The following is an 18789-nucleotide window of genomic DNA, read 5'->3' as shown; positions in this document are numbered from 1 at the left end:
AGTGAATGACTAAGAGAGCGAAGGAGAGAGGAGGGGAGGAGAGGGATTGGTGAAGTGCAAGTACTTGGGAGATGAAGACAGAAAGTGAAAGAGAGAGAAAAATAATGAGAGAAGAAGAAAAATGTTTCTGCTCTCAGAGAGATGAATTGGTTGATAGTTTGCAGACAGCCTTTACGATGTGTCAGTGAAAGGACTATATCCATCCCCTTCTTCGCTAATAAGGTAGAGAATCCCCAAGACACAACCGTAGGGATCTATTCATTTGTCTCCAATAACACAGCCACCCTTTCTGCTCATATTTGCCAGGATTTGCATAGCTGCATTTACATAAGGATTTAATAATGTCGTCTGAATGAGACTAAATGCATCTGTCAATCACTCTCGGTTCACTAAAAGGTTTCAGTGCTCCTTGAGGCAACTGCTGGATCACATTTGTGCATTTTGAGCTCGAGCAATGGGGTTGAGGTTTGGTAGCAACTAGAAACTTAAATTTCACTCAAAGATTCAGATCTGTGATCACTTTTTGTTGGGTAGGTACATAGAAACACTTATGAGCAGTTGAGACCTGACAAGCACAATGAAAGGCTAGATTATGTAAAATATTAACAGATACTTCACCCCCTGTGTAAAATGCTCAAAAGATCAAGGGACATTATCTTAATTCCTTCCATCGGTGGTTGCAAACTTTCTGGGATCATTTATTAGAATTTGGAGAATGACACCCAGGCCATCTTTCTAACAGCTGCTTCAATTTGTGGAAATCTGAGAAGCCCCTAAAGCTTAATATGTGGCTGAAGGAATTGAGGAATGTATTACATCTACAGAAAATTGGATTCACTGTCAAAAAACAACGAGAGACTCTGAGAAAATCTGGCAACCTGTCATTAGTCTGATTGAAAAGTTAAAGTGAAAGGTCTCAAAGTGGTCAATTGTCTAGCAGATCTGAGTAACATATATTGACATCATTTACGGACAGCTGCTTCGGAAACTGGTGGAGCATTGTCTAGAACAGCCATGATCAACTCTGGCCGCCGTGTCGCAGCTGTAACACGACGCAGACATAACAGGGGGACTGTTGGGGTTGTATCTCATAAGCTACTTGCTCCAAGCTTTTTTTATTATTATTATTATTGGTATGATATATACGTGTCTAACCCACCCAACATTCATAAATCATTTTTTTAAAAAGAGACCCTAGCAGTAGTATGATTCACTATCAATTAACAAGCGGCCGTGGTCAAAATGAGCAGCAATATAATAAAACAAAACAAAAAATAACAAAAAATAGGTCATTCTGACTTTGTATACTTCTACTTCTCAAGTTGCGATTCTGAGGAACCATGTGATCAGAGCTGGAGTGCACTCAGATCCACTTGGATCCCCTCAGATATCAGAAAAAGCTGACACAGACCCAAGATCCGTGGCAGTAAAACGAGTAACCAGACCCAATTTGACTGAGTATGCTTTGGAGCCCGTTCGAGTCAGGTCTTGAGTCTGGTCTCAGAAGCAAGAGGACTCATGAAAACCTATAATTCTGAATAGTACTAAAAATGTCTCACCTCTCTGTCATTTTGTTTAACTGCAAAAACAGTTCACAGTCCAACCGTGATCATGGAGTTGTGTTAGAGAGTGTTAAGTGTTAAGTCAAGTACGTCAGAGAATTGATGATAATTAGCTACAGCTGATATAATTGGCAGAAGCTGATGTCATTTTACCAAAATGATAGAGTGACAGTCTAGAAGCAGCTTTAGCAGCAAGACTCCACATCACATACTGTATCTCTTTTGTCTTGTCTTACCTTCCAGCCGCTGCCTGCCTCTCTGTAGTAGGGGAAGTTGTCACAGATCCACTGGTAGATCTCACTGAGGGTCATCCGTTTGCGCGGCGAGCCGTTGATTGCGAAGGTGATGAGGCTGGCGTAGCTGTAGGGTGGTTTACCGTCTCTGTGCTGCGCAGCTTCCTCCTGGTCCAGTGTTGTTCCTGGGTCCAGATGGGTGATTTTCTTGCCGGGCCCATGCCCGTGATGGTGGGCATGGTGGTGGTGGTGCCCGTGGTGGTGGCCGTGGTGATGGCCCGTGTCTGCCTTCTGGATGGCTGCCCTCATGCTGAGCTGGGGGAGCCAGTCCATCGAGGTCAGGCTGCTCTCCAGCTCAGAGGTCATGGTGCTTGTAGGTCGAGGGGTCAAAAGAGAAGGGTGAGAGGCTCAGTGACGTGGCGTGTGGAGGATCTCCTTCTGGCTCACTGAATGGGTGCTGTGCAGCAGCCTTGGCTCAAGTCTGGAAGAGCAGGAGGTTTGTTTACTACGCCTATTCATCTCCTTTAGCTGGAGCAGAAAGCGCACTTGGCAGAGACACACAGATGTTAACGTGCACATTATTTTCCACATACAGTGAAGCTTTGTATAATGGAAAACTAAATATTTTGGCATGTTCATCACTTGGTCTTTAACACTGCACATAAATATGATCCGCAATGTGAACTATGGATTAAAAAAAACTTTGATGGAACAGTTGTATTCTATTAACTAAACAGTGAAAAGCAAAGCAGTATGGGGACTAGACATATGAGTTAAGTGTCTTACTCTTCCCAATCCTTTCCATCTTTCTTTGGGCCAAAGCATCTGGGGAAGTCACCGAAGTGAAAGGTAGAGTCCTTCCCTTGTGCATGTTCACAAGTTCTTCATTTAGCCACTGCAATGGCTGCTGCTGCAACACACAAACACAGAACCACACAAGACGGTGAGCTTGCACTGCCAGACAGCCTTCATAAGATATTAATATTGCACAACCGCTCAACTGGCCTCGGCATCTGTCCAACCCGATTAAAACTCTTCTCTCTTTCTCTCTCTGTGTTCTGTCTATCTGGATTGCCTCTCACTCTCGTTCCCTCCAAAGTGGAAATGGCAATTGGATCTGCAGAGTGACTAAAAGCTGGGGAATTGTTTTCACAAGTGCCTGCCAAATGGGGGGAACAGCACGGGAGGAATTCCAACCCTCTAGAGGAGCCGAAAGGCTCGTCCCCTTTCCCTCTCTGTGTAACCCCCCCACACCGTGCTCCCATTCTCTGACTCTCGACGTGCCTCACTCTCCTGTCAAGTCCGTGCCCACCCACCCCCCCAGCGCCTCAGATCCTGCTCAGACAGACACAAACAATGAAAGAACTCAAGAAGCCTCAACATTTTAATTTGGTTGCTATTTTTAGAGCGCCGCTGAACTTAAAAATGTGTCCTCCTGTGTAGGAACTTTTTTTTTTTTCGGTCGTGGGGGCTTTTGCAAATAGTTTTAGCATGATTCAGAAAATAACAAAGACTATCATTCGGTACACGAGAGAGAACTTACTCACCCATTGTTCTGTACTTCAGTCAGTCACAGAACATTCGTAGATTTGTCACTGCTGGACTGAGAATGTCATGTAACTGTTACTCATCACTGGAGTGAAGATGTTGCATTCAGACCACACTAATTAATCAAAGTAAATTGCCTTGTTTAGTACTTGGTGCTTTAGGAAGATAAACGTCTTATACAGTAACCTATGAGTAGTTCTGTGAAAGAGATGGCTACTGAAGTGTCCTATGCAAGTAAACAGTTAACAATGGCTGGATGAATTCAGCCTCCCAAGGATACAGAAATCTACATCTAAGCCTTCATCTGCCATCCCATGCAGTAACCTTCATGTGTCCTTGAACAACAAAGAGTCTATTGGCCCACGCATTTTCCATTCATGCACACTGTATATAATCAAGGTGGGAGAACTTCAATGTGCCTTCCTACCAGCAGGCACACAAACCCCTCCGTCTCTCTTTCCTCCAATCCCCCTGGAGAGCCAGGATGAAGAAGAAGAAGGGAAATGCTCAGCTCCTGCAAAAACCTCGCTTAATTACAAGTAGAAAACACAAATGTTTAGCAGCAGACTCATCAAGCCAAACAAGCCAGGCAGTGGGACTAGGGTAAGCAGAGAGGAGCCGAGAGGAGAGATATGCCCGATGAGGCCTCTTGCACAACACCACCCCCATCTCCTCCTCAAGGCTCTGCCACTGTGGGAGAAGCCATAGCCAAGCCCCCCTCTTCCAAATCCCAGGAAACCATCTTAATTAGTGCACCTTTTTTTTTTTTTTTTTGCTGAAGGGAAGGTAGCATTGCTAGTTGTAGCGGTGGTGGGTAGGTGGGGATGGGGGTGGTGACACACAAGACACAGAACAACAAGTACTTATTTTCCCCTCATTAAAAAGGAGGCTCAAGCTGCAAATCAGCCTGCCACAAGCCCTGACCTGCTGTGCTGCCGTGGCTGTTGTTGTTGAGAAGTTTGGGAGCGTGGGCAGGCTGCACGGCAGCACGGTGTAGCTTTGCACCGCTAGCCTGGTGAGGCGTTGGGATGATGAGTAATAGAAGAGAGCGGAGAGAGAAGAGGAGGGGCATGACTTGGCTGCTGGGGAGAGGGGCCCTGCTGGGCGGGTAGACGCAACCAATTACCTAGTCGACTCAGTCAACCGGTCCCATAGTGACTGGGCTAACCTCAGCACTGTGCCTTTTGTTCCCGATACCTGCCGTGTCTCACATCAGCCTCAGACGCCTGCGTGGTATCAGGGGAGAAAAATGATCACTGCAGAGAAGACAGCTTACAGTACATGTATCTCTGCCTGTCTTTGAGCTATCAGTTTTCCATAGGAATGCATTGTATGCATGGATGCTGAGTACTAAATTCTTAGTTAAAAGATATTTTTTTCATGTCTCTGATAAACCAAATTTACTCAACAGTGCCGGTCTAACAGCTAGTTTTGTGTAAACTCAAGCTGTCATTTTCTTTAATCTTTGGCAAATAAATTGCCAGGTCAGGCTAGTAAATCTAGCAACTCACTTTCCCAATCAGGCAAGTGGTAAAAAAGACTTAAACACATTGTTTTTTCCAGAGGTGATGATGGAAGAAGCTCAGCATTGAGACATCTCACTTCCTTCTCATCTCTGTTGAGAGTTGCACTTGCATAATACTGATCGGGCAGTCAAGAGAAAATGGCGGCGAAAAGACGCTGATGAGCGAAAATTTCAATTATCCTGGAAACAAGCTTTTAGTTGGGTGCACACAACTCCAACTGTGTACTGCACAGTTTACAACAAGTTTAACAGTACGGGAGAGAAGGTTAAAGGTAAAGGTTCATTCATTTGTCATTTTACAACACCAGGGTTGAAAAACGAAGTTGAGTTTTGTCCCTCAATGCTACATAACGAGTCTCACAGCCTGAGGGATGAAGCTGCTGCGTAGTCTGGTGGTACGGCAGCAGATATTCTGTATCTCTTGTCAGATGACAGCAGGGTGAACAGACTGTGGCTGGGGTGTGTGTTGTCTTTTAGCATCCTTTGGGCTCTTTGCAGACATCTCACTTCACAGATATCACTGATGCTCGGTAAATGGGCACCAGTGATGTTCTGAGCGGTTTTAATGAAGACAATTAACTTTAGTTTTTGTCGTTATTTGGTAACTGCTAATAAATAAAACAATTTGAAGGGGGCAACTAAAAATTTAATCACTATACATTATATTATCATATATTATGAATAAATGATATCATGTTATAACAGACAATTAAATCTCTAAAAAGGACATTTTAAAACAGAACTTCATTAAGAATATTAATTATATATTCCTACTCATAAATATAAAATTTGGGCAGCTCCAGTAGCTCAGTTGGTAGAGCATGTGCCCCATGTACTGTATCGGCTGTGTCTTCACAGCGGCGCAGGGTGCAAATCCAACCTGTGGCCCTTTGCTACATGTCATCCCCCATTTCCTGTCACTCTTCAGCTGTACTCTCAATAAAGCCATGATAAGACCAAACAAATATATAAATAAATACATAAATATAAGACTCATTGCATGCTTGGAAAAAAAACTGAACAAATACAGTTCATTTCATGATGGTTCAGAAAATAGTCCCTGAAAGCGGATCAGGAGAGAGAAGTAATGGTAATGCCATGATTGGGGACTCATGCACTAACCCGACTAACAGTTTGTGGACATGCTACCCAAAAGATTTCACTTTTTATCACTGATCAGGAAACATCAAAAACTTCACCAACCGAGCAGATTTCAAAGAGCTGCACTTGAATAGAAAATAAAGGTAAGCAAAGTGGGGATATTTTGGCAGCTGATTATACAAAAAAAGTGGTGTTTGATTAAATAGCTTGAAAGCTTGTAGTATGAATGTGCACGGGAACATAAATTTTCAGAGACAGACATTTGGCTAACATTAGTATGTATCAAAAGAGGTTCAAAATCTGGCAAAAAGAACATGTGGCATCTCAGATTTTGTATCTTTTACCCGATGAAAAAAGCATGTAAAAAGTTAACTTTGGTAACTTGAAAGTTGAGAGACATTAACTGGCATTTGCAGCAAAAAAAAAAAAAAAAAGATTACAAGCACTAATATAAAGAGAAGAGCCAGGATTTGGACGTTTATGAACAAGAAATCTTTCTCCTCCAAAGAATTTAAATACATCACTCTCCGCACTGTGGATGGAGCTTTCATGACTGGGAACATTGTCCCTTTAAAAAGAGTTGAGGGTCTGTGTGTGATTGAATGTATTCACCCATTAGACTTTGTAGCTGTGATGCACTCACTCAGCTGTATGCATCACTAACAGCTAACAGTCCCCCGCTGCTAGCAGGCTTTTAGACTGAGAGAGGCTTTACAGTTCTGCATTTTAATAGAGAACTTTGAATGGAGTGACGGGGGATGGGTGAGAGAAGGGGGGTGGGGTGGGGGGGAGGAAGCCAAAAGAAAGAGGCATCAAAATATTTTCTGAGGAAAATGAAGTAATGACAAAATACCCACCCGGAGCGCGTCGAGCAGAGGGGGTTTCTGGGAAGGACTGCCTTGGCAAGGGTAAGGCTAATGTGTCAAAAGAAAGTCTGTAGGCATACTGAGCGCTGTCATGTCTAGGAGTGTGGGCCATTCAAAGGAAGGAGGAAAAGGTCCAAAAAGCAGTATTGAACATCTTAATTACTTTCTGCTTCAGTGCCAGAAAACATACCCCTGAAAAGGTTCAATTATAAGATATCAAGGCAAATCAGCTGCCCTTATGGTGGCTGCTTGCTCATCTCTCAATGGAGCTGGGTTAAGCAATTATCGTTTGATACTGTCTACTTATTCTCAAAGGAGACCTGGAGAGGCAGCAATGTAATGCACCGTATCAAACTGAGACATGTTTTGTGTCCTTAGTCCTTAAAGCCAGTGGTCAGGCAGACTAATGCTTGAAAGGGAAAAATGAGAGGGGAAGAAAAGACTAATACAGAGGGAGAGGACCATAATCTAACCATGAGAGAACAACAAGTGAGAACTAAAAACTGATGTCAATTAACTGGCATCTCAAATGAAACAGAACACACTGATTCACACGATTTTTCTCTCCCTGAAAGAAAATCTGATTGAAAGAAGGTAAGAAAATCAGTGGGTACCACTGAATCCCTGAAGGCCTCGGATAAAATATTTAACTCACTATGCCCACACAGAACATAACACCTGAAAACATCTGCCAAGGTAGAGGGAGTTAGCGACCCAGAAGACTTAGCACTGCCGACTAGGAAGAAGCTATCACAATTCCAGATTCTGACAACGGCGAAGTTAAAAAGGCATATTTAGTCATAAATAAAACATAGGAGTGCAGCATTTCGGCAAACTCCCCCAACGAGCGGTCCCAGGAGAGAGATGGGATGCTGTTTGTGAACTCATGCTTTGCACAGTAAAGGGGGCTACTGTATAGCACTGCGTCACCACGACTCAAAAACTTCATTCCCACATCCAGCGCTATTCAGCAAGGACTAGTCCTCTTTAAAAATTCATTAATTTACAGCAAAAATAGATTAAAGCGCCCAACTGCACCAACCTAAAAAGTTTGGCTTGTGAATAGCATTAATAATGGAAGCGAGCATCCAAAACCTAGAGGCCCTGGCTCCGAGGCATGGCTTAGGTTTTGTTGCGCTTTATAATGGAGGGTAATTTACATTTTTTAGAAGTATTACAGCTTTTTGATGCTTGTTTATAATTACATTGTTTTACATGCAAATTGGCTAACAATTGTTACTCATTAAAACATAACCAGTAGAGAGCAACAACAACGGCAGCTTGTGTAAGACACAGGATTTACATCAGGATCACAACAGAAGCCTTGCACTGAACTTTAGTCGCTGGCAGCACTGCGGCTGAATCAATCCAAATGACAGCCCCTTTATAAGTGATCTTTCCCCATCTTATCTTTTACATCTTTCTTTTTCAAATCACAGCAATGCTTTACTAACAGAATCAAAGAGGATTTTGACTAGATAAAAGGATTTGCTGCATTTGAATTCAAATTATGTGTACTTTCCTGGGGACAAGACAAATATCACAATGACTGGGAGCACTCAGAGAACTTAAAGGTACTTAAAAAGAGAGTGAGTCTGCTCTAATGTGCTGTCAAAATCCTCATATCCCCCGCCTGATGATAGAGGAGTCTGCTATGGTACAGTGTAGGTAAATCAACACCTAAGGAACAGCTGATTTCATATTCTGTTATCATTGCAGGGTCGCGGTAATTGCTTCTAATATCAGGTCATTTCAATGATGATGAAATGACGATCGCTTTGTCTAAATGATGATTTACACAGCTGATTATTAAGATGACCTGAGGTAATTAAAACAATCTGTTGACCTCGTAATGTTGTAGTGGCCTGATAATTACAGAGGCAGATTAGAGACCTCTTTCTCGCATCTTTTCAAAGGTATTGCCGAGCTATCTTCGAGCAAGGCAGCTTCCCCCACAGCTGCTGTGGCGAAATGTTTGTGTTAAAGAGCAGACGACGACTCCCAGGCATCACTCCGTACAGCTGAAGAGAGTGGGTGTTAGTGTATGCTAAAAGCATAATCTTACTAATCTGAGGTTTTTCCTTAAGTAAACAGATCTTTTCAAGGTTAAATACAAAGTATGTATGAAAAGGTGAGCCTGTAGCCTATAGTCTGTTTACAGGGATCAACACTGTGGCTAAGACGGACAAACATTTTCCACAGCGCACTTCAAAGAGATCGGCGTGTACTTCTGAGCTGTAAAAAAGAGAATTCTGAATGATACATGCTTACGATAATCATGCTGGGTTTGTCAATAAATGCGCTTCTATGTTGAAACCAGGCAAACACAGGAAGCTGGGACTTAGATTTGACTGTTTAAACATACATTTACATTTTTCAAAAATGTAAAAAAAAAAATACATATAAACCGTATTGTAAAGAACTGCATGTTTTGCTGTTTTGTTTACAAAAAAAATTGCTGTTTAACAAAACACATTTTTGTCATAATTTGGGAAAAATTCAGTAGCCAATCTTCATCATGTTTTAATTGGGTGGTAAATCATTCTTGGCAGACAGACACTGGGAAGAAAGACTGGCTGCACAAGTGACAGGAAAAGAAGATATTACAAGTTAAAATGAAGATGTGGAGGGACAACCAAGTGTTGACAGTCATGACAGTAATTTCATTTTTTATTTAATCATTTTGTTTTGCGCTTGTTAAGTTGACCTTATCGAGCAGCTTCAGCTAGTTCTTTTTACCAGAGTCTCCTGTGGTAATTCAGTCGCTGCACATCTCTCTGACCATTCCTGCCGAGTTTCTGTGGACTCCCTCACAGTGCTGTTTTGCAGTGAGGAGAACATGATATGTGGTGAAGCGCTGCTGGCGCGACTACTATTTTCTTTGATGAACGAGTCATTTAAGTTCTAACCTTTATCTGAATTGTTTACTGTATTATTTTTACATTACTATGTTGTTTTATGTTATGTTGAACGGTCATATTAGTTTTGTAGCGTTTCAGACAGTAATGTTTGTTAAACTGTAAAATGTCCTGTATCCACTACATATCTTTGTCATTGTGTTTCATAACCATATTTAATAAATGGTTAATAACTGGATTTTAGGCATCATTGGAAAAAATCAGCCCCAAAAATTAGGCGTTGGTCAGGCTCTAATCCTGATCTACATTTCAAGATAAATATTTGGTCAGATCAATAATAAGACCGTTGTGGTTCTATAACCTGACTGACTTAATTACATACTCTGATCCGTTTATGTATAAATATATGCGGCACGAGCACATTTAATTGCTGAATGCTAACATGAAAATGGACAGATTTTACCAGTCCAGTTCTGCCAAAAGAAAAAGGGATGTTTCCTTAGTGGCACTGCTGGCAGAAGGGATGTTTGATAGTTGTACAGTTACTGGATTCATCATGAGGGAGGGTCTTCAAACCTTCACACCCAGTCCTGGTGTTGATGCCATTCCCAAGACATGGTAGGGCAGTTATGGCTCAGGTCGGTGAATCCATCGTTGTAAAGTCAGCTGGTTTAGAAAACATGACTAGTGACCACCAGGCTGCTTCCGATACTCAGAATACAGACGCTCAAGTTTCCAAACATGACAGTCCACATGCAACAGTCTATGTTAAGTGAGATAGAGAAATCCAGACATTCAGAGGTGAAAGCACCAACAAATACTCCCGTTTGGCAATAGGTACCTGTGCATGAACAAGCAGAAGAGATTATGACAATCCAGAACACTGGAGTCAAAGATATGTCGAAGAACTTCCAGTACACACAAGAAGAATAAGGGTAGAGGAAGAATAGAAGAATAAAGTCCTGAGAGGAGTTCACATTGATGCCGGACATCAGGTTCATTTCAGGAACCTCAACTTAACAAGGCGGAGGTTTTTCTGGTCAAACCTCAACAGAGATGAGACCACATATGCCATTGTCAGCAATGAAAGGCAGCTGAACCTGAAGTGAGAGCGTTAATGTCAACTAGGCCACTAGAGCTCCTATGTTTAGGCTTTTGGTCGGCCAAAGATTCGAAGAAAAAGTCAATCAAAGTCATGACAGACCTTCTTATGAGGATGGTTCAGGCTCATTTCCATGTAACGACCAGTCAGATACACAGTACTCTTTTGTCCAGATCCACAGTGACCAAGAACCGAACCTTAAGAGTCAGCTGACTTTCTCGAGGTCTCTGGTATCAAGAAATCCGGCACAAAGGCCTCCCATCCAATTGAAGATAGAAGTGTTGAATGATTCAATCAGACTGCCCTTCTCTCACCTTTAAGTGTGAGATAGGGACCGGGCCCTTGACTGATCCGAATGCCTACGACCTCTAAAAGGAGAACCATAAAATGGATTGCTCGTTCTCTGAATCGAGATTATCAAAAGCAGATGACCTCTACTCCTCAGGACATCTCAGCCATACCTGAAGACCAGATGACAGGTCAGTGTGTGACCTGTGACCGACAGTGATACTGCTGCTGAAGTTCCTGTCAGACAGTCTGACCTCGCCCTTGAAACCATGACACAGGGAGACAACACACAACGCACTCAGGACACTGGTGATCAGACCTCACACACACACTGTGGCCAATGCATAAACACAGGTCAGATCGAGATTTGGGCACCAAGTTAACCCAGTACAGAGGCTGATATTAACCATGCCCAGATAGGATGTTGGTCGGGACAAGTGTTAAAGCTGTTTGGAGGTTAATGTCTCAGGCTTTTGCTGCTTAAATCTTAAGTCAGATAACCTCCCAACCTACCTCGTGTAAAGATACTTTCTATTCTTTTTCCATTTTCTTCTCTTTCTGTACTTCACTAGGTGTTGGGATCTTGTGGGGTGTAAAACAGAGTGCAGCTGTACTTTTATGTCTGAACCCAGTCGAATCTGAGAGAATAGTAACCGAGCCTGACCCGAACTTGGATTTCAGTTATTTACATTTCTGCTGTCACGCCTTTACTACCATGGTTACAGCTTCTCTGTTTTCACTTATCACAGATATTTATAGTGTGGATGACCGTGAAAATGCATTGTTCTATGCACATACATACATATTTCAAAAAATCTATACTATCGCTGTCAATTGATTTGACCGAACCCGACCCGAAAATCAGTTTTAAACTTTTGTCCGAACCAAGCCTAGGTTCAGGTCTAGTATCCGTGCTCTAGTGTACAAGACAGCCTGTTTCTATTAGCTGAATTTGGAATTTGAGTGATGCTTTCACACGACTTCATCCCTATGTGATACTCTTGAGGTTTATGTGTTTTTTATTTTAACCTTACCATATCTGTTAGCTTGTGATGTTTCCTCGAGTTCATAGGCCACAGTAGGAGGTCAAATTGAATAAAATTCGGTGGGAGTGGGAGTAACAGAGGGAAATGAATCCCAAATTATATTTCATACGTGTGAATTCGATTTTATTATTTAATAATTTTGTTTAGTGTTTGTGAATCTCATCTCATTAAGGAAGCTGAGCTATTTTTATTCAGATAAGTTTTCTGTGGTAATTTAGTCACTGCACATCTCCCGTAACGAATCTGTGTGTTTTATTCCTCAAAAGCCGAACCAGACTGCAAATTAGCCATGGCTAGAAGCTCCATGTACATTGCATCGGGTGCATTTTAATTAGATGTAACAATGACTACATATATTGCCTCTGTCAGATGAACTGATAAATAAATAAATAATCTGCTGATTTTCCATAGCTCCGCTCACAGAACTGATTTGCATTGATGAGGGCAAGTTGTGTGGCAAAACACCACTGGAACTACTTCACTACTTCAAACTAATCATTTAACCTTTAAAGCATACAGTGTACTGTTCATGCTGTTCTGCTGTTTATGTTTTATTTTGACCGCTATATTCTTTGTATTTCTGATGCTTCCATTTTACCTTTTAAATTCATCAAGCACCATTCCTCGCATGCCAAATATCACGTGACTTCTGTAGCCCTTTGGAGATTTTTCCAGCCATTTGTTTGTGTAAAGTCTGTTATTTTGTACATATTGGTCCAGATGTGCAGCGATCGACCTGGACACCTAAGCCTATGTTTAGTCTATGTTTTCTAAAGTTTTCATTTTTTAACTCTACTCTTTTTGAGAGTGTTAATGTTTTTTTTTATATTGATTTAATGACAAATATGAGGAACACACTGTGCAATCATTGGCTAAGCGATATTCATTTTAATGTCACAGTTATGTAGTCTTGTGTTTCGTGAGACAGGAGGGTCCAGATCTGCAGTGACCATCCTCAAGACAATGTGTGTGTTATATTGACTGCCTGCAGAAAAAGAAACGGTGGAAATCATTCCTCTGAGTTCTTCTCACTAGTGCCTAACTAACATCCGTTACACTGGCATATGGAGATCATCTTTATCAAACAAACTGAAAAGCATGTAGTGTATCCACAAATAGCCCTTAATTCAACTTTCAAAAAGTCATTACTACACTCGTGTCTTAGCATTGCGTTTGCTGACATTGACGATAATTATGACGACCTTTCCGATGATAAAACACAAATCAGTAAAACATTATGAGGGTTCCTTCTCTTCACGTTTCATGCGATTCCGCATAACGTTTTAATGAGGCATTTAGGGGTCTATGAGTGATCTACTGAGAAAGTCTACAATAGCAATCAGCAGTGAGTGTGGCAGCTGTTCAGCAATTAAAAAGCCAAATTACCCTCAATCAACACCATTTACAAGCGCAAGTAAATCTCAGAGCAAATAATGATGAGAGAAATCTGTTCAGACAGCTCTCATCTTGATAGGAATTAGAGGCGCATCCAAATCAGGAGCAGGGTACTCTCTCAAACGCTTTCTCAGTCTGTCGCCCACAAACACACACACACACCTCCCCTTGTCTGTGTGTTTTTGGAAAGATGAAATTGTATAGTATGGGCTGGCTCTCCACACTGCAGCATGATTAAAGATAATGACTCCTGCCATAAGATGGTCACCGATCATGGTAAGTTTATGGTCTCTTTATGGAAAGAGATGGTCCGTCTGAGGCAGCTTATGGAACAGAAATCCATAGCGGGTGAGCAGAACTGCACCTTCAACAAACTCAGCTAACTGGAAAACAGCAAATAATAGATAACATAAGAAAATGACCTGCATGTACTGTTGAAATAATAGTGTCAGTTGAGGCAAGTTACAGTATTTTCTGCCTGCATCAGTTAAACCGTTGAGATGTTTCACCCAACTTAAAGTTAATGTTGAGTAGTTCAGTAAATTATGTCAACTTTCAACAAAATTTTAACTCCAGCTTCTACAGGGTGAATCTGATTTAGTAAGTTGAGCCCTTATTCTTAGAGCCCGAATGATATATTGGTTGGCTGATATTTGCCTGCAACAGATATATCGGTATCGGCGCATATAATGTTTGATTTGTGCCAATATGACTTGCATATTCTAACCCGGGGCCACTGCAGCAAGTCCCAGCCTCTATACATGGGGCACACCCTCGGCCAACATAGCTACCAGGGTGCCCCAAAAACATTTTTTTTCTTTTTTTTACACAAAAGATGCTTGAGGTAATTTATAATAATTAGATTCGCAGTGAAGTTTCCTGTTTCAGCGTACTAAGGTCATTTTAGACAAGTGTTTAATAACCTCAGTTGAGGGATAATTACCAAAAAAGTGCATTCTATTGTAGATTCTGTGTATATGAGAACATCACTGATGCATCAATATCAGAATTTTATCTTTATCTCCGATTTTCGCTGTTGGCATCGGCCCAAAAAATCAAATATCGGTCGAGCTCTACATATACTAAATCATTTACGTATTGTCCTAAACTAGACACGAGGAGCCACTGAAAATGACACATCCCTTAAAAGAGTGGTTCTCAAAGTGTGGTCTGGGGACCCCCAGGGGTCCTTGAGGGGGTTCCAGGGGTCCCCAGCAAAAAGGGCAATATTTCCACTAAAATTCAATCCATAATTAACACTATGTCACACTGTGTGACTATAAATGGGTTTCATTAGGGATAGACCGATTATCGGCCTGGTTGATTATTGGGGCCGATATTCAGCATTTTTCCACCTCCACAAATAAATGTAGAGTAGAGGAAGTATAAAGTAGCAAAAATTGGATTGGAAATTTCTTGAGTAAATTGTACTTCAGTTTATTTCATCACTGGTTGTTCTAAATTTTGACACAAAGATTTTCAGTTTTACTGTAAATGAATATCGATCCCAAATATCAGTTTTCAGTCCCCTTGATTTCTAATAATCGGCATCAGAGTCAGCCTTGCAAAAGCCATATCGGTCAACCCCTAGTTTTCATACACTTTCCTTCATAAAACATCTAAAAGCAAAATTCTTATTAGACAGGGGGACACATTTTTATCAAATGGGGGTTCGTGGTCTAATTCGTGTTAGTTTAGGAGTCCTTGAGGTGGAAAAGTTTGCGAAACACTGCGACATGAAGCAATATGGCATTATTACATGCATGCATACTGTACATCCATACAGCGCGTGGCCACAGGAATTCTGCAAAAATCTGTACATGCATGCACACAAATGCTACACAAGTAAAGAAAAAAAATAAATCAGCCATTAACACCTATGAATACATGCCAGGCTGTTAAAGGCACGTTGGTGTGTATTCATACACCGATATATATATATTTTAGACTGTAAAACAAAGTTAGTGCATCTTATGAATTCAGTGTCCTGACTTGTTTCCCTCCTGTTACTACTTCTCCTTAAATATGGAGTTACCTTCAACAAAAATGTCTTAAAACTTGGTAGTAAAGAATATTTCACCTCTCCGTATAATAACGTTGGTACAAACAGGGACACATCAGTGTGGAGCTCGGTCTGGTTGCTCGGTCAGGCTTTCAGCTCCCAGTTATCACTTCCAAAGTGTTCTCAGCTGTGCGAGGCACCGTCTTCTCTTCATGCGTACTTGCGCGTTCACCTTTCAGATAATTGTTTTTAATGAACACTACTTCCTTTAAGAGACCGTTTCCCAGCAGCCTTCAGACTATTACTGTAAAGTTAACACAAGTTGACTTTATCTGACGGACATTCGGGATAAAGACAAACGCTTCAGTGTCTGCATGCATGCGTATTGTGACAGGCAGCGAACTTGTCATAGCCTGCCATTAACTATCCTCAAACCGCTGGCTTTCGCCAACACTTCCTCCCCGGTGCAGCATTATTTGTCACAAACCTTCATGACTGGCATTCAAAAAATTCTTCTGCACACACTCACCGTCGTAGGTGACTAGGAACCGGCTCAATTTTTTTTCTTGTACTCTTGCTTCAGAAGCTCCAGACGCCGATTCTGCACTTGAAAAATCCCCCTCGAAGACAAAAGCTCCAGCGGTGCCTGGACGCTGTCACTCGGGCTGCACGCACGGTGCTCTGCGGCCGTCACACTGACCGCGGCTGTGGTCAGTCGACAGTCATGACAGGCGGACTCGACCCGCTATTCGCATTTGCGCTCGGCAACACGAAGATCCCGGGTCTGTGTGCTCCGCTCGGCTGCTACACCACCGGAACTACTTCCAACGCCAGCCGGAGCACGTTGAAGATGAATTCATGCACCACAATGGGAAAAATGAAATCACAACCCTTTAACTAGTTCCCAATTTCAATATTAATGAGTGTCTACTGAGGCATCACACAAGCCTACCTTAATGATGTATACCACTGACATATAATAATAATCATAATAATAATAATCATAATCATAATAATAATAATAATAATACAAATAATAATAATAATAATAATACATAATAATAAACAACAATAATAATAATGAAAATGATAATGTGATTATATGATTATAACTAATGATCATTATATGATGTACCCTAATTATACGAATAATTATTAAGACAAATCATTCAAACTTGTGATTTTTTGAAAACAAATAACATTTTTCAATAATGATATTCAAACAACACTGCTCCAAGTGCCACACAACATTTGCTGCAACATGCTGGCGTTCAGTGGCACCTACAGTATTATACCTCAGCACATTGAGGGCTTGGTTGTGTGCTACTTCTCTGCTATGGTTGAGGTGTTCCTCAGTTCGGCTGCATGCCTCTAATTTGTTGATTAAATGCGGGGAGAAGCTTGATGTGAAGCACAGCGCACCCACCTTGGACAGGACATCAGTCAGAGCTCCTTGCCGAGGAGCCAGAGTGCATCGATTTGTTTATCGTACTTTACTGCATGTGTTCACACGCTCTCATGGATGTGTATTTCAATGTTGAGTCTCACATTAGACTACTGATGCTGCAGTACAGACTCGGCTGGTGCTTCCGTTATTTAGCTTGAGCGCAGTTTTCCTTCATTTTGCAAATGATTTCCCGAAACATGGATTTAAAGTTCACCCAAACATGAAAATCCGGTCATTATCTATTCACCCCCATGCCGACAGAAAGTCAGGTGAAGTTTTGTAGTCCACAAAACATTTCTGGAGCTTCACAACAAAACAACGTTGCAGAGGTCTCCTAAATAACTGAAGTAGATGGAGACTTGTTTTGAAATGCAAAAAATCAACTAAAAAAAATAAATAATACGGCTCCATACAGCTCATCCAAGTCCCTAGAGGCCCAAAGATCCCAAACTGATTTGAAATGACATTATTCACACCCTCTTTCAAGCTGAAATCTTCATTGTAGTTGCTAAGCTAAAAGTGCTATCTTCTGAAGTGGGTGCACGAGTTACGCAGGGCATCGAGGGTGTCGATAACGTCTTTTCAAATCAATTTTGTGACCTCAAGACTCCGATTACTCTGGACGAGGTGTATGGAGCCATTTTATGTTTCTTTCTACATTGTTTTTTTACATTTTAAAACAAGTCCCCATCTACTTCAGTTGTTTAGGAGAATTCTGCAACACTGTTTTGGCGTGAAGCTCCAAAAATGTGGACCATAAAACTTTCCATCGCCATGAGGGTAAGACGAGAATTACAGAATTTTCATTTTTGGGTGAACTTTTCCTTTAAGACATTAAAGATGAGTGTGACTTGTATTTTGTTAATCGTGCCACCACAACACACAAACTTCCCCGGGATGAGAACATTTGACCAATGTATATCATTTTTTCTAAATTGGTGGATTTAAACACAAATTTTGAATGGCATTTGTATCTAAAAAGTCACATACTGATTTTCCCATCAGCATTGATTATACCTTAAACATCGTTGACTACATTGATAACAAAAACTAAATACTATGAATGAATATAAAACTAATTTCTCTGAATATATAGAAGCCGACAGAGAAGATGGAGGATGACAGACTTGGTTCTTACAATTTAATAAGTCGGAATGGAGGGACTTAGTTGTTTGAAATTCCTCTTTATGTCTGATGCAATGCCCTTTAAATTGCCTTGGTGGTGAGCATGCTATACAAACCAACTTGTCTTGCCGTGACAAACTGCTTGAGATGGTTTTAATGCTGATAAGAGGAGCAATTGAAAAGCACTGGAAAACATCCAATGCCATGTGGTATGGTACACTTGTAACTGGGTTTATATTAAAGGCCTCCTCCACTCAAAAGTGTGTTTTGCTTATTGTTACTACACTTGGATGTTTGACCTTCAGTGTGCAGAAGGATGGCTGTGCAGAGTTTGACACAAGAAGGCTGTTTTCAGAGAAGTTAAAGGGTAACTCCACTAATTTTACACATTTAAGTGTTGACAGGTCTTGGGGAGGACTGCTGCCTCCGTGAACAAAGTAGCATTTATTGCTCCAGGGGAAGCTGCATGTAATCTGATAAATTACTTCCAGTGATGTCACTAAGTGGCCAGGTTGCATTATGGGTAATGTAGGCGCCAGGTTCTAAAAAGTAGTCAATTCGCTCCTATAACACTGTTGAACTCATTATGGACAGTTTATAAACACATTATTATAATCAATACAGCAGAACCAGAGATATCGCCTTTTTGTTTCACAAATTTCAAAACCTGGTGCCTACATTACCCACAATG

At 41.3% G+C, this 18789-nt stretch overlaps 1 protein-coding gene across 1 annotated transcript in view; it reads right to left on the bottom strand.

The window, feature by feature from the left end:
• The window catches only part of LOC140999884 (forkhead box protein J3-like), a 70554-nt gene extending 54338 nt beyond the window's left edge, over positions 1 to 16216 (bottom strand). Inside the window, exons 1-3 of the mRNA XM_073470446.1 lie at positions 16056 to 16216; positions 2582 to 2705; positions 1799 to 2276 (exon numbers count right to left, since the gene is read on the bottom strand). Of these exons, the coding sequence (XP_073326547.1) occupies positions 1799 to 2161 (363 nt within the window). The 5' untranslated portion in view covers positions 2162 to 2276; positions 2582 to 2705; positions 16056 to 16216. The remainder of the gene's footprint in view (positions 1 to 1798; positions 2277 to 2581; positions 2706 to 16055) is intronic.
• Positions 16217 to 18789: the final 2573 nt, after the last annotated feature.

Source organism: Pagrus major, chromosome 7 (assembly GCF_040436345.1).
Source record: "Pagrus major chromosome 7, Pma_NU_1.0".
Lineage (NCBI taxonomy): Eukaryota > Metazoa > Chordata > Actinopteri > Spariformes > Sparidae > Pagrus > Pagrus major.
This window is presented reverse-complemented; position numbering and strand designations above follow the sequence as displayed.